Source organism: Trachemys scripta, chromosome 15 (genome assembly GCF_013100865.1).
Source record: "Trachemys scripta elegans isolate TJP31775 chromosome 15, CAS_Tse_1.0, whole genome shotgun sequence".
Classification (NCBI taxonomy): Eukaryota; Metazoa; Chordata; order Testudines; family Emydidae; genus Trachemys; species Trachemys scripta.
In genome coordinates, this window is record NC_048312.1 from 18518791 (window position 1) to 18544041 (window position 25251).

The 25251-nt window shown below is 41.2% G+C and overlaps 1 protein-coding gene across 4 annotated transcripts; it reads left to right on the forward strand.

Annotated features, from left to right (window-relative positions):
- The first annotated feature begins 125 nt into the window (after positions 1-125).
- SNAP29 (synaptosome associated protein 29) lies at positions 126-22864 on the forward strand. 4 transcript variants are annotated; one of them, XM_034791050.1, is made up of 7 exons: positions 126-347; positions 1916-2309; positions 5643-5839; positions 7955-8040; positions 9536-9640; positions 11570-11755; positions 22363-22864. In XM_034791050.1, exons 2-6 carry the CDS (start codon positions 2061-2063, stop codon positions 11725-11727), a joined length of 795 nt encoding a protein of 264 aa, XP_034646941.1. In that variant the 5' UTR covers positions 126-347; positions 1916-2060; the 3' UTR covers positions 11728-11755; positions 22363-22864. The 4 variants fall into 4 exon arrangements, with proteins under 4 accessions (XP_034646941.1, XP_034646939.1, XP_034646940.1 ...); XM_034791048.1 differs by lacking the exon at positions 22363-22864 and having other exon boundaries at positions 127-347; positions 11570-15073; XM_034791049.1 differs by lacking the exon at positions 22363-22864 and having other exon boundaries at positions 127-292; positions 11570-15073.
- The last annotated feature ends 2387 nt before the right edge of the window (positions 22865-25251 follow it).

Below are 25251 nucleotides of genomic sequence, written 5' to 3' on the forward strand. Positions count from 1 at the left end.
TTCCGGACTCGAAACCCATCCACTCACGGGCAATGGATTATCCCAACTCTCAAACCACACCCCCCACTCCAGTACTAGCAATGGATTATCCGAGCCCCAGCCTGAAGGTTCCCGCTTCCCCAGCCTAGAATGGTTGCACGCACACCCCCGCCCGCGGGTAGTGATAGTTTATTCCAGCCGCTTCCCCTGCGCAGGGGCAGCGATGGTTTAAGCCAGTAGTCACGGGGTGGAGGAGCCCGGCGGGTGCTGGCACCCCTCGGGCGGGAGTCGGGGTCGTTGGCGGTGGCAGCGGGTGAGTGAGGACCGGCGGCCCGGCTCGGCCCCTCACCGCGGGAGCGAGGCCAGAGGTGATCTCGGTCGCAAGGCCCCTCGGGGGAAGCGGCTCCCTGGCCCCTGCGGGGGGCGGTGTCCCCGCTCCGAGGGGTTGGGGCCCGGAGCGCCGGGAGTGGGGGCGTCTCGGAGACGGAAGGGGCGTGGGGGGCCCCCGATGGGCGGCGGGGGGGCGGTATGGGGGGGGCTGGGGAGAAGGGACCGCGCCGCGTCTGTCCGGGGTTCAGACCCCCCCCCGGCCCAGCAGTGTGGGGCGAGGATACACACGTACCCCGGGGTGGTGCTGGCGGAGTGATTCCCGAGCGCTTCCCGGGGAGCGGCCCACAGCGGGGCCGAGCTGGGGATCGGGGCCGAGACCGGGAAGAGCCCCGTCCCCGGCGGAGCTGCCGAGGAGAAGGCTCTCCCGTCTGCCGCGTGACAGGTCCGCGAGGAGAAGGCGAGAGCTCGCTAGCGGGAGGCTCCAGGAGAGAGAGGCTTTAGCTGTCTCGTGGTATCTATGAAAACAAGCTGAATGCCAGGGCAACTGCAGTAGCTTTGTGTCTGGAATTACTTTGCTTGTCAAAGGGTAATGCCGACTCCTTTCCCCGCCGCTCCCCCTCCCCGTTTTAAATAGCAAAGGAGAGAGACATCTACTGTGATTTGTTTAGTCAGGATAAGAACCTGTAGAGAACAGCCTCCTCACCGTAGTATCTGAGCCCCTTCTAGTAGTGTATTAAGCAACGTGACTAATATCTGTCACGTGTGGCTCATTCTTTCTCTCATCCTCTTCCGCAGGGGAAAATTGAATGTGCAGTGTAATGTTTTGTTTTATAAATTCTGTGTACACTGTGCTGTAAGTGTTAGCAAAAGTAATGTTAAATAAGTACCTGTTGTGCGTGAAACAGAAGGTGGTGCGATCTATGATGGTGTGCAGATCCTGTGGGAGTCTGTTCCACAGTCTTGAACCAGCCCCTGAGAATTTCCAGTTGCCTGCACAGATGTTTTACCTTACAATGGAGAGATCCATTGTGTCCCAGAAGAGGTGTTTGTTCTACTGGTAGGAGGAAGGGCCCTGCAGGATTATGTGCAGAGGATCAGTGTATGTGACTGAAATACCAAGATGCAGTTTCCCACCCAGATATATAATGTATGTGCTCCTCTCTCCCTTATGTATCTTCTGTGGCTCATATCACAGCTTATATTTTTATACCTTAGTGAACAGTTTTTCTTAAAAAGAATGAGGAGTACTTGTGGCACCTTAGAGACGAACAAATTTATTTATTATTAAATGGGCCATCCTGATTATCACTACAAAAGTTTTTTTTTTCTCCTGATAATAGCCCACCTTAATTGATTAGTCTCGTTAGAGTTGGTACGTATGGTATGTTCTCTGTGTAGATATATCTTCCCACTGTATTTTCCACTGCATGCAGCCGATGAAGTGGGTTTTAGCCCACAAAAGTTTATGCCCAAATAAATTTGTTAATCTCTAAGGTGCCACAAGTACTCCTCGTTCTTTTTGCTGATATATAATAATACAGCTACCACTCTGAAGTTTTTCTTAACTCAGTGTTCTAAAGATAAGTAAAAACTGTTTCCTTTACAGGTAAAGATCTTTCATCCTGTTGAGGTTCAATTCCTCTGAAACTAAGCAATTGCTGTAGGCCCTGGGAATACCAGTGTGACTCCAACCTCACTTATCTCTAGTTTCACTCACACTATAGCAAAGGGAGAAAACAGGAATTGGCATTATGTCATCTTACACGAAAAACTATAATCCCTTTGATGATGATGATGATGAAGGTTTGAAGCCAGTAAAGTGGAACAATGGAAATGACATCTTTGATGACCCTACTGAAAGGCAACATAGGGAGGCTACAGACAAACAGAGGTATCTTCAGCAGGAAGTTCTGAGGCGGGCTCAGGCCACAGAGGCCAGCACTAATAGATCTCTTTCCCTCATTTATGAATCTGAGCAAATTGGAGTAGCCACATCAGAGGTAAGTTCTTAATAACAGTAATATTGATTTTTATACCAGATATAATCAAAACTTTACATAAGTGCCCTTTTGGTTTATTTAGTCACCTATTAGACTGACTCACCAATATTAACACTAAACATAAAGAGATCGGTAAGGACCAGATCTTGTAAACATTTAAACATGTGTGTAACTTTCCTCAGTAGAGTAACATGGGTCTAAATGAGTGCAGGCTCAGGGGACAAGTTTGATTGTGACAATATTTTCATGCTGAGTGGCTTCTGTTTTTAACTAACCCTATCAAAAGGGTCCATAGTGGCCTACTGGTCTTATTAAATGTCTGAGTAGTCTACACAAACTTCAAAAACACCTGAAACCAGGAAAAAATCTAGTTCAATACCTTAAAAAGCCTTAAATAAAAGTGCCTGCCAATATTTTCCCTGCTGTCATGGTGAACTGCTTTATAAACTGTATTTAAGGGGGTTTAAAGTGAAAACATTATAGGTCTTTTATCAAACACTTCTATTAGTTTCTCTTGGTAGTCTGTAGAAACTGTTCATTGTTGCCGGGGCTGGGAGGTGATAATGACAAAGAAGCTGTTAATTAGTTTTTTTGTTTGTTTGTTTTTTTAAATCCAAGTTGCAGCTTCCTTGGCTTCTTTAAAGTCTTGAGGAAAGCATACCTGAGTTCTCACAATAAAGCTTTCCTTTATAGAGTCTGATTAAGACTCTGATAACATTAGTCTGATATGTATTTTGATAAAAATGCCAGTTAAAAATTAGCAAAACCTATGCAGGTATTCTGTTACCACAATTGTTTAATGAAAATGATTGTTCTACCTGTGTAAAGTCTGATAGACCTTCTTTTTCCTGGTAAGTTGTGGCCTGAAACTAATACAGCACTTGATGCAATGTGCTTAGACTCATCCCTGTTAATCATTTCCCTTAGTCTGATGGAGATGTTTCAGAATAAGTGGTGATGATACTTGTTCCAAGTATTTAGAGTCATTAATTTGGTCTTCTGGGCTGCATCATCTGTTGAGGGAGGATGTTTGCTCAAATGATAGTAATTTGTTTACATATACTATTCTGAGGGAATGCATATACACAAGTCATATAATTGTCTATAATAAATTGCGTGAGTAACTTGATTTAGATGGTGAACTCTTCAATATACACACTTTGAGAGATAATAAAAATCCTCTAGTAGTGAAAGGAAAAATCCAACCCTTATCACAAAACAATTTGGTCTGTTACCGAAAATCTGAAAGAAATTTGCAATGTAAGCCTGATTTAGTGTTAATGGTAGAGTCTGAATGTCACAGAACTGGTTGCTTGAGTGGGGAAACGTAAAATAAAAAGACACTGCAAGACTACTCATCTAAAATTCCGTAAATCTAGGAGAGAATATGGACAGCAGTTCTGTTTTTCATTAATGCAACTGCAAACAGATGGATTCTGGCTGCGTATCTTTAAGCCATTGAAATATCAAACTGCATACCTGTGTGCTTTAGAATTTTAAAACCATAGGCTGTAGGAATCAGTTAATGCAGAAAAGACTCTTATAAGAAAATAACACTAACATTTTTCTATCAGTGGATCCTTTCTGAATGACCTAGTGCAGACTCTTAGTGTGAAAATGATACCCTTTGTTAGTGAAAATGTCAACCAGGAATTGAAATAATTCTAACAGCATTACTTGCCTCACTAGCGTAGATTCTACATTGGTAATCTCTTTTCAGCTCTGTACTTCCATGGTACAATGTAACATACCTTAGCAAGGGCAGATAAAGGTGTTAGGACCTGATAAAAATTGTGACTATAACAAGTTTCTAGATGTTGTTCACAGTAGGTGGCAGGAAGTTGGCATGTCTTAATAAGAATTGTGGAGCTAATGAAGGCTACAGTTGCCTTGAGCTGGAGTTGGCAGTTCTTGATTTTAGTGCCACAGGGCTGGAGGCCTTAGAAATACTTCAGGGAGAAAGAGGCACTTTTTTGTTCAAGCATGTCTGTTTTCCTCTGTCTCTTTGCATTTTTTGCTTTCTCTTTTTTTGGTTCTCCTCCTCTTCCTGGAAGCTTTTAGTCATCCTTTTTCACAATTGCCACCACCCTGAAATGTAATCGTCAAGTTCTTGTCACTTTTGTTTGCATGCATCTAATGCTGAAGACACAATTAAATTAATAAGGAATCCTGTTGTTTCCACTTTTCTACTGAGCTTGTACTAAGGAATAGGAAAGTGAAACTAATTCTGCTTCTCCATTTTCATGGAGCAGTAAGAAGCAGTCCCTTTGGGTGGCGGGCCAGAGAGCTTAGAGAGATGCTGGTTTGATTCCTGATCATAGCCTGCTTACAACTGCAACATTTGTACTAGCAGGTAGAGTGGTTCAAATCTGGACCGTTTCTATTTGTCACTTTCATCATCCACATTAGGAATTGCTGCATACATAATTAAATATGGTATGAGGCAGCATGGTCTAGTGGATATAGCACTAGGCTGGGACCTAGGAGAGCCATGTTCTGTTCTTGACTCTGCCAGTGACCTGCTGTGTGATCTTGCCCAAGTCCCTTCTTTTTGTGCCTCTCTTTCCCATCACCGTTTGTCTGTCTCTTTAGACTATAAACTCTTCAGGGACTTCAAACAGTGCCTTGTGCAGTGGGCCCCAAGGTCAGTTGAGGCCTCTAGGCACCAGCATAATATAAATAACAATTGCATAAAGGAAAGTTAGAGCCTGGAGAACAATGGGTTTAAAATGTAAGAAAATTTACACTATATTTATCCTTGATTCTTGTGAAAATCTCCCATTAACATTAATGAAAATTCTGCAGGTAGAATGAGAATAAAATAGCTTCTTAAATTTACATGTATTTCACAAAGCTGTGGTATATCGTCATAGTAGTTGATGGGCCAGGAAATTGAAATTTTATATAAAATTTCCACATATATAATATAAATTAGAGGAAAAAAAGTTACAAAATGTTGGAAGTAGCATGTCATGGAGGGGGGTGAATATAACTTGTTCAGTAGACTAGACATATGTAAGCAAGGAGGGCTTAACTCAAACTTCAGGAAGGATTCATTATTCTGGCTTCCTGTTTCCATCTAACTGGCTCTCCTGAGTAAGAGCAGTATCTTAAAGCTGTGACACTTTAAATGCATGTGTGATAAACAAAGAGGATCTCTTATATGCTAAGGAGACGTATAGCAATTCTATATAATTATCCATAAAACACAGCCCACTACAGACTGAAAAGGGGAAATGCAGCTTTTGAAATCTTATTCCTAAATGTTAAAACCATTGACATCACAATCCCTTGACTTGACTGACTTCCGTTTTTCTGTTAATTTCCCTTTAGGAACTTGTACGTCAGGGTGAGGCATTAAAGCGCACTGAACGAATGGTGGATAAAATGGACCAGGATTTAAAGATTAGTCAGAGACACATAAACAACATTAAGAGTGTCTTCGGTGGTTTTGTAAACTACTTCAAATCGAAACCTCCAGAGACCAAGCCTGAGCAGAATGGAGCCCCTGAGTACCAAGGAAACAGCCGGTGAGTACAATGAGAATTTTAAGAGTAGTAGTGGTCAGCTGGAGTTGGCAGCAGAGGCGGGGCATAGGTGGGGCATGTGGGGTTTTATTCATCCTTTTTCACAATTGCCATTGCCCTAGATTGGCCTTTGGAAGAGGGAGAAGGGCTCTGTTCTGCCACTGCACCTGCCCCCTAGCATGCTTGGCCCCAGTCCCAAGCAGCCCCCACATGTGACATGGGACGGGGAGAGCACCCAGGCTGGTTGCAGGGCAGAGGAGGGTGTCACTGGGCAAAAGAAACATGTGGGATGGTCATGTGTCCTCCTCTTTAGATTGTGCCCCTTCCACCTCCCAGTATGGGGAGGCATGAGTCATCTATGGTTGGCAGGGAGACCTGCCTCTTAGCAGAGAAGTCTTGCAAACTGATTCTGTGCACTGCAAGGTGTAGACAAATAGAACACTACTCCATCATGCCACCCCTATGGCAGGAATAGCTTTCTTGAGATGATCTGCAAGGCCACTATCCCCTTCTCTATTCAGATTCCTTCTTAAAACCTACTTCTTGCACAATTTAGAAGAAGCCAACACATTTTAGTTTAAATAACATAACCTCCATTCTCCTTTATTCCATGCTGTGTACTAGCCTGAGTAATGGTCATCTTACTGACTTCTACTCTGTTGTGCTGTGTCTGATATTGAACCCCAATTCTGCGCTGGAGTCTGCATAGGGACCAGACTGCAGTGTTGAGGCTTTAGTTTGTAAGCTCTTCAGGTCAATGACCAAGTATTTCATCTGTATTGTGATCTCCTAGCACATACTTCAGTACTCTATACTAATAAATATAAGCCTCTGGAATTTTGATCAAATCAGCATGCGTTTCTGCCCACTAAATATGAAAAGTCTTCAATACTTAAATGGACAATCAGTCAAATATTGCAAAAAATATTTGCAAAATAACTTGTTCATTATATGTAAAAGGCAGCTAAATCTTTAATTTTCTAACTTGATTTTAAAATTTGGAAGAATGAAAATGTTTAAGCCTTAGTCGTGGAAATCGTATTGCTGCGAGTTTGTACTGGTACATGCAGATATATTTCATGGGGTAATAAGAAAATTGAATATTTAAAAGTGAATATTTGAAGACAAAAGTGCTGTATGTGTGCTAAGTGTTTTTCATGATCTCTAGAGAATCAGTATCATCACAGGATGGTAAGAAACTATATTAAATTTGGCTGATCTAAAATAAAAATGATTCAATTTTAGTTGTTATAGAATTTGCCTTACGGTAGTTCTGAAATGTTCCAGTTCTCCAATGACTTGTAATGGGAAAGCAGGTTTTTTCAGTTGTACGTTGTAAATTAGCAAGATGGTGACTATTTTCTTTTCTGATGCTTTTGCTAAAAAGTTCTGTGGGTTTTTGTTTGTTTTTTATTTTTTTTTGGTACTTGTGGTAAGAATGATTTCATATTATCTAGAAAGTTCCTTTAATGGGAACTGTGTAGAGGTTTGTAGCTGTACAGCCTTGTAAATTTGCGTACCAGCTTTTAAAAAAAAAAAAAAAAAAAAAAAAAAAAAAAAAGGGGGGGGGGGGGGGGGGGGGGGGGGAAATCCAGAGCTGGACCCCTGCCTTAATCAAGCATTCTGAAAAACTCCCTCTTAAATATCATGTGGTCTTGAACTATTTCTCTTCCCAATTTACTAACAACTCTGAATAAAAACAAACAAAAGTTAAGCTAACTGACTTCTTAGAGCAGAACCATGTGACATTCACTTTCAAAGAAGCAGCAATGTGTGAATAACACAGCAACATTGTACGTGTATTGTTGTTTCGGGGGGAGAGAGGACAGGTTAGTGTATGGTATTTGGCTATATGTCTTGGCGAGTGCCTCTACTGGTAAAGACTGAGGGCTTGATTCTGTTCCCACAGAAGTTTATAGGAATTTTGCTGTTGACTTCAGAGGGGGCATGATTGAGCCATGTAAGGTTAAAAACGAATGTCAAGAGAAGGGGAACTGGTTCTAAGTAAGAAGCAGTTAGCTGTTCTTAAAGGAATATGGGGCCTAATTCTGTTCAGTCGGTACAGAGTTCAACCAGTGGGCACCAAGAATATTTCTTCTTTATTTTTTCTCTCACCAGATTAAAAGAAGCCATGGTCTTTAGTAAAGAACAGGAGTCAAAGTACCAGGAGAGTCATCCAAATTTAAGGAAGCTGCGTAATTCTGGTTTGTTAATTTATTTGATGTTGCCCATCACTTTGGGTATACTTTACATAGCTTAGAGCTGTGTCTATTTAGCCTTTCTGGAAAGAATATCATCACATTAGATGCTAACAATAAAGAGGGTTAGAAGCTTGCAAAATTCAGCACCGTTCCTTCCTCCTGCAGATGCAGCCTAAGCAGTGTACAAGAACCTACCTAGTGTGTTCAAGTATAGCCATATCCTGTCTCTGTCAAATGACTAAAAATGGTTCAGAAGGAGCATATTTGAACCCTGTCTTACCACAGCTTTCAGATGTGGCTGATTCCCTTATCAGTACAGACGTAGCTAACCCTGGTCCAGGAGACGCATCTTATTCATACAAAATAGCATGTAGGCTTTTGTTCTGTCCCTTGCTCTTATACTAAGGCCTAGTCTTCACTTACCGGCTGGTCCGGAGGCACGCCATCGATGTTCTGGGATCGATTTATCGCGTCTGGTTAAGACGCGATAAATCGATCCCGGATCGAACCCGGAAGTGCTCACAATCGGCGCCGGTACTCCAGCTCGCCGAGAAGAGTACGCGGCGTCGACGGGGGGAGACTTCCGGCCGCGTCTGGACCGCGGTAAGTCCGGAGTAAGGTACTTCGAATTCAGCTACGTTATTAACGTAGCTGAATTTGCGTACCTTAGTCCGAAGTCCGGACTAAGTGTGGACCAGCCCTAAGCAAACTTCAGCTAATGTTGTCTGGTGCTGAATGGCCATAGCCTGCTTTAAATAAGGGCCCATTTTATAACTAGTTTTCATTTATATTTGTGAGGGTTAGAAAATACTGAAGTCTTTGAACTAGATCTATAAATAAAGCAACGCTGTACCTTACTGATCTAATGCACGCTGAAAACATAACAATTGAGTATAATTGTGTGAACTTGGTGTTTGGCACTTAAATGGTTAATTTCACCACTTAGCATTTACCTTGTTATATGGGGTGCAGAAATGACACTTCTGGTTCGCTCTTGTTTGTCTGCCAACAGATTAGAGAGCTTCACTCTGAAGATAGCAAAGCATTAATTTACAACAGAAGGCTAGAAGCCTTTCAGTTAAAAAGCAAACACAACATTTGGGATTTCTTGCGTTTAAAACATCTAAATAGATCTCCAACATATGAAAGCTGACCACTAGAGGGTACAAGAGCTTCCTAGTGACTTGCCCTTAAGGGGCACTGTTTGGCTTTTGTGGTCCAGTTTTTTTCCCAGCTAAGTAACAGAACTACAGAAAGCAACACACAGACTTTAGTTACTGCTTTAATTTACAACCAGGAAATCCACTTGCAAACTTGTATCTCTGCATATCATAAAGCTAGACCTACTGATAGTGATGTTGGATTGAATCTATTAGGTCTCACTGACAGAGTCAGATGACAGAAAGCCAGCTGTCAGTCAGCTAGAGCAATTCTTAATAGTTCTGAACCATTCCTTTGTTTATTTATGTGGACTAGAAATGTCTTATGTTGTTAACAGACGATGATTTCAGTGGAACCAATTCAGAATCTTCTGTCCAACCCGATGTTTATCCAAAGAATCAACATCTCCGAGCTTACCACCAGAAAATTGACACCAACTTAGGTGAGTTAGAAATGGAAGTTCTGTGACTTAACATGATTTACATATCTTGCTGTTTACAGCCTGAGAGAATTCAGAGCAGTCTATTCCCGGCTAGCTCTGTCCTTAAAACTTGTAGTTCACACACAGACCTTTGATCATAAAAGATCCTCTGTGTATGCAGTTTCTATTTCAAAAGTTTCTGCCTGGTAGATCTGCTACATGCTTTAGGCCAGTCTTCAGGATTAAGTCCACATACTATGAATTTTAATGGTCCACTTCTTGTCCAAAATGGATTTTGACCAGATGGCAGACTGTTGTAGGACAGATGACACAGGTTAGTAATAGATCTGAGTTAAAAATGCTTTTAATGTAAAACCAGCTATAGATTGCAATAATCCTAGCCAGTTTCAATAATATAAATCTGTATGGAAACTAACATCTGCAATGGGGTATCCCTGCTGGGGTCTCAGCATTTTCTGTTCCCTGTGCTCTTATGGCTTTTCTTTCAGTATTGGACTTCACTAAGACAAAAACAATTATTCAAAGATGTTTGGTTACTGAACTGCTGAACAATTTATTTTTTAAAGAAAGCCGCACCACAGTCATCCCAAAACTTTAACCTGATACCAGTTGCTACTTTGCGTAATTTAAATATCTTGCCTTTGACTACATCAAATTAATATCTGCTGTATGTTTAACCAATTGCTGTGCAGATATTCCTATGCAACATCTCTTCAAATGAATGGAACAGGGCCAAGCAGGTTCATCCGGCTATGCTGAAAAAGCACATTAGCTGGGTATTACTGATAAGAATACCAGTGAGGAAATACCCATGTTAGCATTTAAATACCAAAAATATGAATACCATAGTCTCCTGTAATGTAGACTGTACCGTTTATTTTGCATAGAATGATTGAATTTATATGAATGTCAGTAGTGCATCAATTTGGATTCTGAAGCCTTCATAAGCAAATACTTAACTTTATTTTAATGAGCTTAAAATTCTGGAGAAAACGGAACAAATTGGAAGGAATGAAATCCTTAATGTGTGGATTTTATTATCTTTCTGCATATATCTCTGAAGAAAGTACAATCGTAATCTGTTTTATTCTGTATAAAATGCCTCTGTAGTTGTCTGCTCTGTCTGACCTGGAAAGAGTGATGTGGAAGAAAACAAATACATGAAGAATCAGGAAGCTGAGCCAAAAATGTTAGGATAGATATAACAACTGTTCTACTCCCACCTCATTCTGAATTTGTTAGTTTCCAAAACATTTCTGCCAGCCAGTTGTGCAATAAACGGCTTTTCTGCAGCTAAGTACTTCAAAGAACACATTCTAGGATATGGGAACAAGTAAACCTGCTCATCCACATTAAACAAACGTGTACCTTATGGAAGGAAATGCTCTAAAAATCCGTGTACAGAAAGTGGGTGTACTGCAAGGATTGGGGATTTATAGAATTAACCATTTTTACACCTGTATATTTTGATCTTTCTTGACAATAAATATCAGTTTAAAGAACTAACTGTGTTGAGAGACTACTCATGTTAGGGTGTCAAATGTACAGAGGCAAGGAAAAAATATATCCATCCTTAAAGTAAAGGGAGAAAGTTAACATGTTTAAATGTATTTTAGATACGACAAATACCTTGGTTTATAAAGATCAAATTTAGTTTTCACCATTTATTGTGTCTTTTAGTTTACAATGTACTCACTTTGAGCAATGAAAATAGATGAGTCACTTTTCAGGTACCAATGCACTACCAGTGTTGTAACATTTGTGTTGCAAATATTGTAGGGGAATAGTTAAGCAGCTTTCACTGACACTTGGTTTAATTAAAGGTTTTGGGGGAAATGGGGGGAATTTTGACAGCACCCATTTAAATGGCACCCTATATCTTGTAATTCCTGCTGTTTGAACCTTCATACTCCCTCTCTCCATTGGCAGATGACATGTCCTCTGGGCTAGGCCGTCTGAAAAACCTGGCTTTGGGTCTGCAGACAGAAATTGATGAGCAGGATGACATTCTTGATCGGCTAACTGGAAAAGTAGACAAACTGGATGTCAGTATTACAAGCACTGAAAGAAAAATCCGACAACTTTAAAGACTTCTCAGAAATTCTTTCCTACAGTGTAAGATCTTCTTGGATGTTTATCTTGCTGGGGGTTTTCTTTGTTTTTTTTGTTTTAAATCTTGGGCAATATCCATTTCTTACTTTCAGTGGCTTAGCTATCATTAAAATTGCAGAATTTTGAGTGCAACATAAGATCTTAAAACACTTCTTAATATATACATATGTGTACATTGGACAGCACATCTTTCTGCATCTGGTTGCAATCCTTCACTCTGGATACCTGCTCATTTGTATTATGATGTGCCATGTGCATATAGGAATTTTCAGTCTACATGTTTCAATGCCCTTACACTTAGAACTGTGGCAAAGAAAATAACTAAATTTTGCACCTGTTTTGCAAGGAATTGTTTAAGAATTTAAAAATAGCTATATGTAAACATACAGATTACCAGCTGTAAAAATAATTCTGAATGATGTCCCCTAGCATTTCTGTGTTTGTTCCTGAGGAATCTCAGAGGTCTCCAAACAACTGGAATAGTTGTCAAATGTGACATGCAGTGATGCTGGTACTAACACTGTGCCAACACTGTGCCTAGGGGGAAGTGATTCTGCACTCTCAAAAATCCTCCACTGATGGTGGCGGTTGTCCTTTATGTGCTGCTTTTCACCAGCCTACTGAGTAAGTGGCTATTTGAACAGCAGCATCTCTCTTAAAAATGGAAATTTGGACTAGTAATTCAATTTTAAAATTTTTAATGTTTTGAAATAGGAAAGGTGGAGTGGGGGAGCTCATGCCATAGTCTTATGTGATGACTATTTCTTCCACCCCCATCACCATTGTTGAGAAATTAAACTTGCACATATACCTACATGCTCTCCAGCTCTCTGGCTTTGCAGTTTTTAGTTCCTACAGATGACCAATGTTTTAATTACTTCCAGTTTTCCAAATCCAAATTGGAATCCACCTGCTGGGTTTTTTTCCCCTTATGCCTTTGTAAATAACACTGTTAAACAAAAATCATTTTAATTCTACAGCCGTGGGAAGGTAACAACCAAATGATCATCATCTATCTGCCTGATTGGTGACGTCTCTAAAATGAGCAGATAATATCGATTCAGATCTTACTGGACAAGTGTCCATATCGCAAAATTCACCACCACATTTGACAGTAAGAACCTGGTTGGCAGTCCCAGCAGAGAGGCCAGCAAATTAAAACCCCGTTCGCTGCACCTGGTCCCTCCAGGTTGTCATGGCATATCGATTGACACTGTGAAGAAACTTGCATTGTATATAGTTCCCTGTGCTTCATGTTGTGTTGATAAATGGAAAACCAAAGTTTTCCAGGTCTGTTGATTCAGTACCTTTCATAATCACTAAATTCACACATTTTTCCCTTTTAAAAAAAGACTTGTTCAAACACTTAAAAATCCCATCTTCTGCCTTGGTGTGAACATACTCCCTCTAGCGCATAAAGGACTTAGAGAATTTTCAACCCTCTTGTTCTATACAGTCTGTGTAGGAAAGTAAATCATTAAACCATCTGAACTTCCTTGCTATTGGGGGCAATGTTACTGGAAAAGAACTCCTCTAGTTCTCCTGGTAATTACATTTCTCTGATGTGAAACCATTTGAAAACTAGTTTATGCTGCACCCTGCCCTGCTGGTGTCACAAATATCACTTTGCAAAGAAAGTGGCTGCCACCAGCTGGAAACACACAGGTGCCAATTATAAGAATATTCTGCCATATATCTTTCATTACCTTTAATTTTCTTTTTATCTCCCATTTGGAAGTTTTGAAAAAGCCTGTTACTACCTACACGTCTTCTGCCCTTGTGTATACATACCATTACTAGTGCTTTTCCCCTATTGCCAGGATATTCATGAGTGATTAGCTGTCTCTTCTTAATGTTAAGGCATTTATTTAGGAAGTAACAGATATCATTAACTTGTAAAAAGCTGAAAGCATGAGAGAGGCAGGAAGATTCAAATGTTTGTCCTGCCTACCTTTGATGGCTTATTTAAGTACTCATCAGAAAAAAATGTGGAGAGGAGAGAGGGAGGTTTTTGTTTTCTTACTATAGAACTTCCAGAACACAGTGCTGATTGACAGAGGCATCTTTCTTTTATGCGCCCAAGCTGTGTGTATATGTATTCTATCCCGAGTTTAAAAATTTGTGGAAAATTCCACTACCAGTTAGTAACACTGTTAACGTATTTGAAATCTGCCTTCACGTGAATATGCTTACCCCGCAACTAGACTTTTTCCTAAAGCAAGACCTTGGTAATCAGCGTGCAGGCTGAATAGTTTTCTCCATTGAGTTGTAGCTAATGGAGAAGAAATGTAGCTAGAAGATCCAGCTATGTGTTCATGTATATTGAAAAATGAGAGGAAGATGGGGCTTGGATACGAACAGTGATGGCAATAGATCTGTTAGTTTAACTTGGATGCTTTCTGACATAATTTATTTTGTGAAATAAATTCTATTTCTTCTTAAAACAGGACTTTTTTTTAATAATGTAGTTTTATCAGCCTTACTAAAAGCTGCTTGTGTCCTTGGGGGAGACCTTTGCTATAAGGAATCTACTTTGGCTTTTAGAACATTTTGATCATTACACATTTCAAACCGGAACTCAGAATTACGTGGGAGTTCTACAAAGGCCTAATTTCTCATCTCTTTACCCCATTCACCGTTGCCAGTTGGTGACATCTGCTATTTCCTCATTGTTTACAGGCTTCCTGCTCTACTTACATCTAGGGTCCCGTTTTTTAAAGGGTTGCTTTCCACATTAGGGCTCTTTTGTGCGGATGATAGTTGTGTTTAAGCATAAACTAAAATCGACTGCAACCTGAACTCCTTTCCTAGCTTTCATAGAAAATACTTTACACTGTCTGCCGCTAAAGAACATAAACGTTAACAATGTGAGAGAGCAATGCTGTGTTTTGTAATACAGTGATGAAACTCTTGCTGACTAAAAACTATTTTACAAAAAGAGGAAATAACTGAAAAACTGACTTTTTTTCTTTCCTAGAAATTTCTGCCTTCCCATGCTGCTGAAGGGTTAATTTCTGTAACTAGTCTTTTAGATCCTGTCTAAAATACCATTTCATCTTTCTGTCGGATACCATTGAGAAACTTACCCCTTCATGTTGGCCTAAGCTTTTTAAAAATGATTCTGCAAGCTTACCCGTGAGTGCCAGTTCAACCAGCTATTCTGCTTAAGTGTGCCTGTTAGCCTTTCTTTACAGCAGAACTTCAAAAACAGACTCCAACGAGAAACTGTTGAATTGGAATTAATTTGCAAACTGGACATCATTAAATTAGGCTTTAATAAAGACTGGGAGTGGAGGGGTTATTACACAAAGTAAAACTATTTCTCCATGCTAATTTTTTCCTCTACTATTACTTACACCTTCTTGTCAACTGTTGGAAATGGGCCATCCTGATTATCACTACAAACGTTTTTTTTCTCCTGCTGATAATAGCCCACCTTAATTGATTAGTCTCGTTATAGCTGGTATGGCAACACCCATTTTTTTCATGTTCTCTGTGTGTGCGTATATATATCTTCCTACTGTATTTCCCACTGCATGTATCTGATGAAGTGGGTTTTAGCCCACGAAAGCTTATGCCCAAATACATTTGTTAGTCTCTAAGGTGCCGCAAGTACTCTTTGTTCTTTTTACTGGTAATACTGTAGACTAGGCACCGTTTATTGGCTTGAGTGGCAGTTAGTGTTATATCAAAATAAGGTTGCAAAAATTTCTATGCAGGCATCTTTATAAAGTAAGACAGGCTCCCTTGTAGGAAGATTTATTTCTTTAAATGAGGTTAGGGGTATTCCGATTATTCAGAATTTTTATCTGTCTGAGCATAGATTTGACAATAAGCAGCCTTCTTTTAAAAAAATAGATCTGGCCATTGGTTTGTAAAACCTATAAATTGCCATGATGAAGGAACCTATAAATAAATTGAACCTATAAAACTGTTCTTGAGCATTGAACCAAAACTGCACTAAATAATTGAGGGCAGCCAAGATGTAGGCTCTAAGGCCCTGTTCTTGCACTGGGAACTGCACAGGCTGAGTCTGACTGAAATCATTGGGGCTCTGCCTGGGCACACAGGTCTGCCTGCATGCTACTCAGTGCAGGATCATGGCCTACGACTTTGTGTGTACATACAGAATGTCTAGAAGAAACTCTTTTGCTGTATTGAGGCTACTGTATTTAGATTGTATGCAAACAATACTCTGAAAATTTAGCTTGTTTAGGTCTAAAATTTCAGTTTTTTTCCATGATTGAAATGTAAAATATTTTGCTGCTTAATAGCTTTTGTGAATGTTCAGCTTATGTAAAACTAGGAAATAGAAAATACTTTTTCTAGCCCTTCAGCCTTCAGAACAAACTGACTTTTGTTGTTCCTTTTACATGGATAAGTCCATAGAAAAGATAATGTTTTTGGCTTTGAAATGTGTGTGACATCAGCCTTACAGGTCGCGATTATTTGACTACAGCCCTGGCCATTGTTTTTAATAGTAACATAATTATACACCACACAGATTTAATAATTTTTTTATGCAAGCAAAATTGAAGTCTCTCTTTCTTTCTTAATGAAAGATTAAAGTGGATTATAATTCTGCAATTTAAGATGTCAAATGGAATCTATATTGAATGGTGAGATGCTCAATAAAGGTGCTTATTGTACATGAAGACTTGTTGCATTTTATTTCCAGGATGAAAGTATCGTTGCCAGATGCTGGACACTATCAAAGTATATTGATTGGATTTCTTCCAGGAAAAGGATATTCTTTAACTGAGGATATTTCCGTTATAAATAACGTTCTGTCCACTCCCATAAGCTGCTATAGTATCGTGTCATTCTTAGGGACTATAACTCTGGAAGAAGATGCTCTAGCAAATCTTGTAACTTCACCAATCATTTCCTGCTGAACGACAACCCTTAATACTATATAGGAAAACTAGGATTTCCAATGCATGGGCCTATTGGGATTGCTGTGCCTGGTAGCAGATGCTTTTGAGAGTGGGGTGAATTTCTGCCTGACTCTGTGGTGATCACTCTGGTACCTGAATCGTGGGGTTTGGCACGCCCTCAATTAACATGCATAGCTTTAATTGTTGGTAATAAAATGTAGACTTCATTTAAAAACATCAAAATCCTGCCACAGTATTTGAGTCTAACAGTGAATATCACAGGTTGGCTACATTCTGTGTAAGGGGCAGCTCTTAGGGAATAAGGCAATCAAATTATGTAGTGTGTTGCAAGCTTTAAACTAGGAGGGATGTAGTTTAGGGCATGGTCCCCAGTCTGGTCATACCAGTATTTTCGAAGGTGCCTTTAACCGTGGTAGTGATAGTACTTGTATTTGGGGAGAGTAATCTAGATTTTGGAAACCTCTGTATGATAGGGATTTAAATACCTTAGTGCCACAGGAAAGATCCTTTGAAGGTCTTATTGCAAGAAATTCTCAGTAGAAATGAGGAGCTAGTTCTTAGACGAATCAGAATGGTGCTTAGAATTTAAGTATCTACTACAATTCTAGGTCCGCTTGTGTCCCTCCTGTTTGTAGGAGATCCATGCGGAGTTGAGAACCCCTCTGTCCTCCCACCTTGTAAATGTGACAGACAAATCCTAGAGTACAGCAGAGATGTTGGAGAGAAGTTAGAAGCACTGTGTACACTAGTCTCTTCTGGGTCTCCGCTCACTGTACTTATGTGCAAACTTAGATTTCTTTCACAATTGCTAGAATTATCTGGCTTCATGTGAAGGTATGGGGGTATTTTCTTTATGGCTGGCCAGGTATTTTCTCCCTTTTATGCTCTCCTAATGGGTTTCCTTGACCACAACTGAATCTTTGGCATTCTTGGAAGTGAGAAAGGGAAAGGAAGGTGAAGGAGAAATGCTTATGCAGTTATGTCGGCAAAAAATAGAATGAATGTCCTTTTGGAAGAAACGGATACCCTAACCTCAGCTGTGTGTCTCTTCTCCTCCCCCAGCCCCTTCTTTCTCATCATTCTCAACTCCCCTCCCGCCCCCTCCACCACACAAACCTCCAGGAAAGAGGGAATTCTCCCATTTTTCATTTCCTTCAGTGTGCCTTTTCCCCAGGGGAACATAAGATTTATAGAATCCTGGAGCTGAGAGAAAGATGGGGTTGGCCCCAAAATAAGAGGGCTGCCAAACTGTTATTAGGAAGCTGTCTGGATGTCTCACTAAGGGCAGGGTTATCTAAATACAAGAACGTGGTAGCTCTGCACCAGCTATAAAGGGCCTAGTTGGAAAACAAGCAGGCTGTGACTACACTGTAGATGGAGTGGAGGTCCCTAGCAAACAGATTCCCATTGCTGTGCATTGATGCCTTGTGGGAGAACTGACCTCATTGACATCCTAATTCTGTTTTTCTTGGTTTGTATAGCTTTCTTAATTAGTTTATTTGTAAATATGATTTTCCTGTTTATGGAAAATCAGTTCTATCCAAAGATGAGCCCAGCACTCTATAAGCAGGTGACATGCTGCCTCCAACAGTGTTTGGTCTTGTCAGTACCCCTGACATCCTTCTGTTTTTCACAGCAATTGGGGCAACAGAGATGTGAAATGTGCTACTGAGACACTCTGGGTTTCTTTTTCCTTCATCATGGCAAGGAAGGGAGAGGAGAGGGGTTGGAATTTATAAATAGTGTAACCAAAATGTCCATTGTCCCTAGAATGTGCTGGACATTGCCCTTAAGAGTTTACACTCTAAATAGACAACATGCATGCACATAGCAGTGGGTGAAAGAAAGGCAGTTGCATGAGATGTTTTTAATCTCTCATTTTAAAATGTTTATCATTTGCCTTTATTTATGTAAAGCTGTACCCAGACTTATCAGATGTGTTTTTAAGTAAAACACACAAGGATTAATGTTTATGTATTTTGTTTTTGTTTGTTTCACCAATACCAGTCTATTTACTCATGAGTTTTAATCCCTTCCTGTGGTCACTTTAATTCTGCATTCTCCTTGTGACGTTGTGCAGTCTATATGGTTTTTGTGACATTGTGCAGTCTACATGGTTTTATAAAAACTTGATAATAAGTCAATATAATGTAACTGAGCTGGTTTTAGAGAAAATACGGTAATAAGTGAATGTAACGTAACTGGGATATGCTTCATGCAAAAGGTCTCTTGTAAGGTATCATTACAAAGCTTATAATCTACTGAGTATGATCATCTGATTTGTATAAATGTACCACTCTTGTATCTAAAACTAGAAATATAAAATGTAACTCTGAGGGCCTATTGTAATTGTGTAAAGTGTGGACCATTAATGATGGTTTGGAATCTTGATGACTCCCATTGTCTGCAGATGGCTGTATTTACCTGTGAGTCTTCCTGTATATGTGTGTGCTGGCAAGTGAGTAATGAAGTCTTGCAGTGACATGTGATCATGTCACCTGAACTGGAATCCATCTTTAACCTGGTGCTTTTCCAGTGAGGGGGGGTGGAAACCCAGAGAGACAAAGAGTTCCCGCCTTATGCAAAAGATATATAAAGGGGGGAAGAGAAGAGAGAGGGGGAGGAGCCATCATGAAGAATCCCCTAGCTACCACCTGAGCTGCAACAAGAGTTGTACCAGGGGAAAGGATTGTGCCCAGGCCTGGAAGATGTCCAGTCTGAGAGAAACTTACTGAAGCATCTCTGAGGGTGAGATTATCTGTATTTAGTTTGATTAGGCATAGATTTGCGCATTTTATTTTATTTTGCTTGGTGACTTACTTTGTTCTGTCTGTTACTACTTTGAACCACTTAAATCCTACTGTCTGTATTTAATAAAATCACTTTCTATTTAGTAATTCACTCAGAGTATGTATTAATACCTGGGGGAGCAAACAACTGTGCATATCTCTCTATCAGTGTTATAGAGGGCGAACAATTTATGAGTTTGCCCTGCATAAGCTTTATGCAGGGTAAAACGGATTTATCTGGGTTTAGACCCCATTGGGAGTTGGGCATCTGAGTGCTAAAGACAAGCACGCTACTGCGAGCTGTTTTCAGGTAAACTTGCAGCTTTGGGACAAGTGATTCAGACCCTGGGTCTGTGTCTGGAGCCAGACGGGAGTGTCTGGCTCAGCAAGACAGGGTGCTGGAGTCCTGAGCTTGGCAGGGAAAGCAGAAGCAGGGGTAGTCTTTGCACCTCGGGTGGCAGCTCCCAAGGGGGTTTCTGTGATCCAACCCGTCACACTCCTCCTCTAACTTAACCCTGTCCCTATACCCCACTTTCCCTTCCCCTGTATCTCTGCACTGTAACCTTTAGCTTTCCCTCCAGCTTCCTCCCTATTCCTCCATCCCAATATTTATCTCCTTCCCTTCATTGGACCTACCCCTTCCCCAGTGGAAAGGAAAGGGGTTCTGCTGATGTTGATAATTAGACCTTTTGCCCCTCCCTTGAGTCCAAATTCTTCTCAGTGCAGGTAGTGGGCTGGAATTCAGAAGACATGGGGTTCAGATCCTGGTTCTGTCAGTTTCTTTGTGTAACCTTGGGCAAATCCTTCAGAACCTTAATTCCCTTTCTGAAAAATGGGGATTGTAATATTCTCCTATTTCAGCAGGGTAGTGTCAGGTTAAATTAACCAATGATCAGGAGTTGCTTGGATGCTATTGTGATAGGGGCCATAGTTAGCTAGCTAAAAAGCTGTCTGTGCTAGCTGCTGATCTGTTATTGGCTGGATCCCTTCTAGATGAGCACTGTGCTGTTTTAGCTCATTGAATAGTTAGTGGTTGGGTTGTGGTGTCTGGGGGAAAAAGTTCTTCAGCCACAATCACGGCCTAGCTCTTCTTTTGAGGAAGACCAATACTGTAATTAGGCTTTCATCTCAGAAGCTGAAAGCAAAGGAGATGAAGATGATTCACAGGTGCATAGTACATTGGCCAAACCGGACAGTCTCTACGCAAAAGAATAAATGGACGTATCAGACGTCAAGAATTATAACATTCAAAAACCAGTCAGAGAACACTTCAACCTCCCTGGACATTCAGTAACAGACTTAAAAGTGGCAATTTTTCAACAAAAAAACTTCAAAAACAGACTCCAAGAAACTGCAGAACTGGAGTTCTGCAAACTGGACACTGTCAAATTAGGCCTGAATAAAGACTGGGAGTGGATGGGTCATTACCAGGACCAGCTCCAGGGTTTTTGCTGCCCCAAGCAGTAGGAAAAACAAACAAAAAACCCGCGATCGCAATTGCGATCGGCGGCACTCTGGCAGCAGCTCTACCGCGCCGCTTTCTTCTTCGGTGGGAATTCAGCGGCAGGTGCTTCCCTCCGAGAGGGACCCGCCGCCAAACAGCCCGACGTGCCACCTCTTCCCCTTGGCCGCACCAAGCACCTGCTTGCTGGGCTGGTGCCTGGAGCCGGCCCTGGTCATTACACAAGCTAAAAACTAATTTTTCCCACTAGTGTTACTCACACCTTCTTGTCAACTGTTTGAAATGGGCCACCCTGATTACCACTACAAAAGTGATTTTTCCTCCTGCTGATAATAGCCCACTTTAATTGAATTGCCTCGTTAGAATTGGTAAGGCAACCCCCATCTTTTCATGGACTATGTATATATGTCTTCCTACTGTATTTTCCACTCCATGCATCTGATTAAGTGGGTTTTAGCCCACGAAAACTTCTGCCCAAATAAATTTGTTAGTCTCTAAGGTGCCACAAATATTCCTCATTGTTCTGGCTACACTGGCTTTCCTAGCATTTCTAGGTTAGAATTTCTGGAAAGGCATTTCCTTTCAACAATCTCCGTAAGCTAAATAAACAATTTAAAAAAAAAAAGTTTGTTTTACTGATCTGCATCTGGACTGTACTATTTCCCACTCCAGCTAGTGTGCTCCAGAGCTGGGTTTATGTTGGCAAGCTCTCAGGAGCCTGAAGGCTTCACATGTGTCCAAGGGAGGTGAGCATAACCCCTCCCCATGTGTATCACATGGTTTCAGCTGAATCCTTAGGCTTCTACCAGGCAATAACAAAGCTCATTCTGGTTAAGATGGAATAATGCTATTTTCTGGACTGTGCCCCGTTAACAGAGATGAAGGAGGCAGCAACCTGTCATCCTAATTCAGCAAGGCATGTGCCTAACTTTCACCATGTGGATAGTACAATACAAGTCAATGGGGGTTATTCGCATCCTTAGTCAGACACCTGGTTACATACTTGCTGAGTCACTCAGGGCCTGTGTTGTTTGGTATCTTGGAGCATCTTCAATAATCTAAGGAAACTTCTTTCTCCCCCAGGCTTGGTGAGTGTCAGTACTGTGGGGACAGTTCTTGTGAGAACATATTTTTGTTGTTGTTTTTTGACCTTTTGTAGTTCTCTTTCAACTTTTACTCCCTGGGAGTAATGGCATATAATAGAATTTGAACAGTTCAAAGATTTGGACTGAAACTTGATAAGCTTTGTGAAATTGTTGAGTCCTTTTGTTGGGGATGTATATAAAATGAGATGTCTTAGCAGAGAAAAGAGATTCATTCTTGAGATATATTCTTACCCTCTTTCTGCAATGATTTTTAAACTATTCAGTTAGCCATTGGCCATGTACTATAACAGCCCTACCTGACTTTTATTTTGAATTTCATCAACTGCTTTCCCATTTTGATACCTCCTTTCTGCAGTATATCATGACTGGAATGTTGTCAAATAATGAAGGAGCTGGGAGAAAACAGCCAGGAGGGATAACTTGAAAATCTGCTGACAAGAAGCAATTAAAGGCAATGTTGGGATATAGTGAAAGATGGAAAATATTGAAACTCACCAGAAGTATCAAAATAAACATCAGCAACCGTCGTGTCTCTGAAGTAAATTTCTCTGGTGCTTTGCATAGCTATCATCGAAAGAAAACAGATGGACTGTGAAATGTGTGAGCAGACTGACAAATTGGAGTCTGATCTTCAGGAACTTGTCCATATTGATGTTCATAATATCTTTTCCCTAAAATAAGGAGATAAATAGCTTCCATGCACTATCATATTTTTATAATACAGAGAATAGCTGGAAAGTTAGCCTCAATGTAGGTCAAATATAACTGAAACCAATTTTGCTTGTATTATGTGATGGTGAGTAGATATGAGCAGACAAGCACTTCAGTACATACTAGCTTTCCCCTCAGTGAAAGGATAACATTCCCATGAGGCTAGTCAACGGAGGGCCACACTGGCAATTTGCCAGGATCATGAGGGCCCCGCAAGTTGCGCAGAATGGATCATATTGCATCTGCCTCATTTTTAAGATGTTGTTTATGGTTGGTCAGGATGGAGCAGAGCATTTTGGGATCTGTAACCTTGCCTGACCACCCTCATTTGTAATACAAGGATAAACTCAGGCTCTGTTATAAGTCTGTGGGCTGTATTTGGCCATCCCTGTTTTAATCCAAGGGTATAATGGGGTTGGAGGGATAGCTCAGTGGTTTGAGCATTGGCCTGCTTAAACCCAGGGTTGTGAGTTCAATCCTTGAGGGGGCCACTTAGGGATCTGGGGCAAAATTAGTACTTGGTCCCGCTAGTGAAGGCAGGGGGCTGGACTTGATGACCTTTCAGGGTCCCTTCCAGCTCTATGAGATAGGTATCTCTCCATTTATTTATTTTTTTTAAAGCGCAATAAACTTCCCCTCCCCAATTCCCAGAAAATTACCTATATTTAGGGTTACCATACCTCCAGATTTTCCCAGACATGTCCGGCTTTTTGGGCCTCAAATCCCCATCTGGGAGGAAATCCCAAAAAGCCGGACATGTCCGGGAAAATAGGGAGGGAGGGGCCGTGGGGCTTGGGTCCGGGCTGGAGCCGCTGGGGCCGGGGTGGGCCGGAGCCGCTCGGCCGGAACCAGGGCCGGCGCCCCAGGCCCCAAGCCGAGCCGGGCGGGAGACGCTGGGGCCAGAGCCTCTTGGCCTGGGCTGGTTGGCTGCCGGAGGGAGCCGCTCACCCGGGGGTGCCGGACTGGGCTGGGCCGCGCCCCGCCCCAGCCCCAGCTTACCTGCTACCTCCCTGTTTCAGGCTTCCTGCGAACATTTGATTCGCGGGAAGCAGGGGAGGGGGAGGAGCAGGGGGGCGGAGCGTTCAGGGGAGGGGGCAGAGTTGGGGCAGGGACTTTGAGGAAGGGGCGGGGACGGGGCAGAGTTTGGGAGGGGCTGGGGCGGGAAGGGGCGAAGTTGGGGCGGGGCCAGGGCCCCGTGGGCTGTCCTCCTTTTTTTAAATTAAAATATGGTAACCCTACCTATATTCTTTCTCTTTGTGAATGAGTATGGTCAATCACAGCCCAGGCTTTGCTCACTTCATCACCTAATCAAGGCTTACCAGTATGTAGTAACTAAAAGTAGCAGTCAAACTGTCAGGAGCCACATCTTAAGCTGGGCCATTCATGTTCAGGGTTGCTAGAAGAAGATCTGGATGTTATTGAGGCATCTTTGGGAGGACCCATGAAAATAATTTATTTTAAAAATAACTATTCATGTCAAAATTAATTTCCTCCTTTCACGCACCCCTTCTCCTCTTCAAAGGCAACCAAAAATCAGTTTCAGGACTGAGGCTATTAGAATAGGAAGAATTGTTTACTACTAACAGTTAAATTTCAGCCTTCATAAAATGAAAATAGGCAGAGGCTGATACAAAAAGGAGCAGATTCATTTCTGACACTGGCTACACAATTTCACTTGATGCAGGGTTTTTTCATATGCTCACATTAGGACATTGTTGAATCAGAGAGTGATGTGTGAATGGTCACAAAAGAACAGATGGAATTCTGAAAGGTCAAAGTAGGACTCAAGAACATTTTCTCCCCTTGTTCCTTTTCCTCTTGAGTGCGGTACTGCTCAGTGCTGCCAGATGGTGGCTCAGCTGCAAGCCGCTTCACCAGAGGACCTACATAAAATCTTTGGGGCTGTCGATTAATTGCAGTTAACTCTCAAAATTAACACCAAAAAATTAATTGCAGTTTAAAAAAATTAATTGCAATTAATCGCAGTTTTAATTGCACTGTTAAGCAATAGAATACCAATTGAAATTTATTAAATATTTTTGGATGTTTTTCTCCATTTTCAAATATATTGATTTCAATTACAACACAGAATACAAAGTGTCCAGTGCTCACTTTATATTATTTTTTTATTACTAATATTTGCACTCTAAAAATGATAAAAGAAATAGCATTTCTCATTGCACTACAGTACTTGTATGAGGTGAAATCTCTTTATCGTGAAAATGCAACTTACAAATGTAGATTTTTATTTTTTTTTGGTTACATAACTGAACTTGAAAACAAAACAATGTAAAACTTTAGAGCCTACAAATCCACTCAGTACTACTTCTCATTCAGCCAATCACTAAGGGTACGTCTACGCTACCCGCCGGATCGGCGGGTAGTGATCAATCCCCGATCGCTCTGCTGTCGACTCCAGAACTCCACCGCGGCGAGAGGCAGAAGCGGAGTCGACGGGAGAGCAGCAGCTATCGACTCGCCATCATTCTCGTGGCCAGTAAATCGACCTAAGATGTGTAGCTGACATTGTGTA

What these genes read in the sequence shown, in the direction of transcription:
- SNAP29 (XM_034791050.1), top strand. Translation starts at nt 2,061, where the DNA reads ATGTCATCTTACACGAAAAACTATAATCCCTTTGATGATGATGATGAT. An exon ending in TTGGAGTAGCCACATCAGAG is followed by an intron (nt 2,310 to 5,642) that starts GTAAGTTCTTAA and finishes ATTTCCCTTTAG; the next exon opens with GAACTTGTACGTCAGGGTGA. An exon ending in AAGGAAGCTGCGTAATTCTG is followed by an intron (nt 8,041 to 9,535) that starts GTTTGTTAATTT and finishes TGTTGTTAACAG; the next exon opens with ACGATGATTTCAGTGGAACC.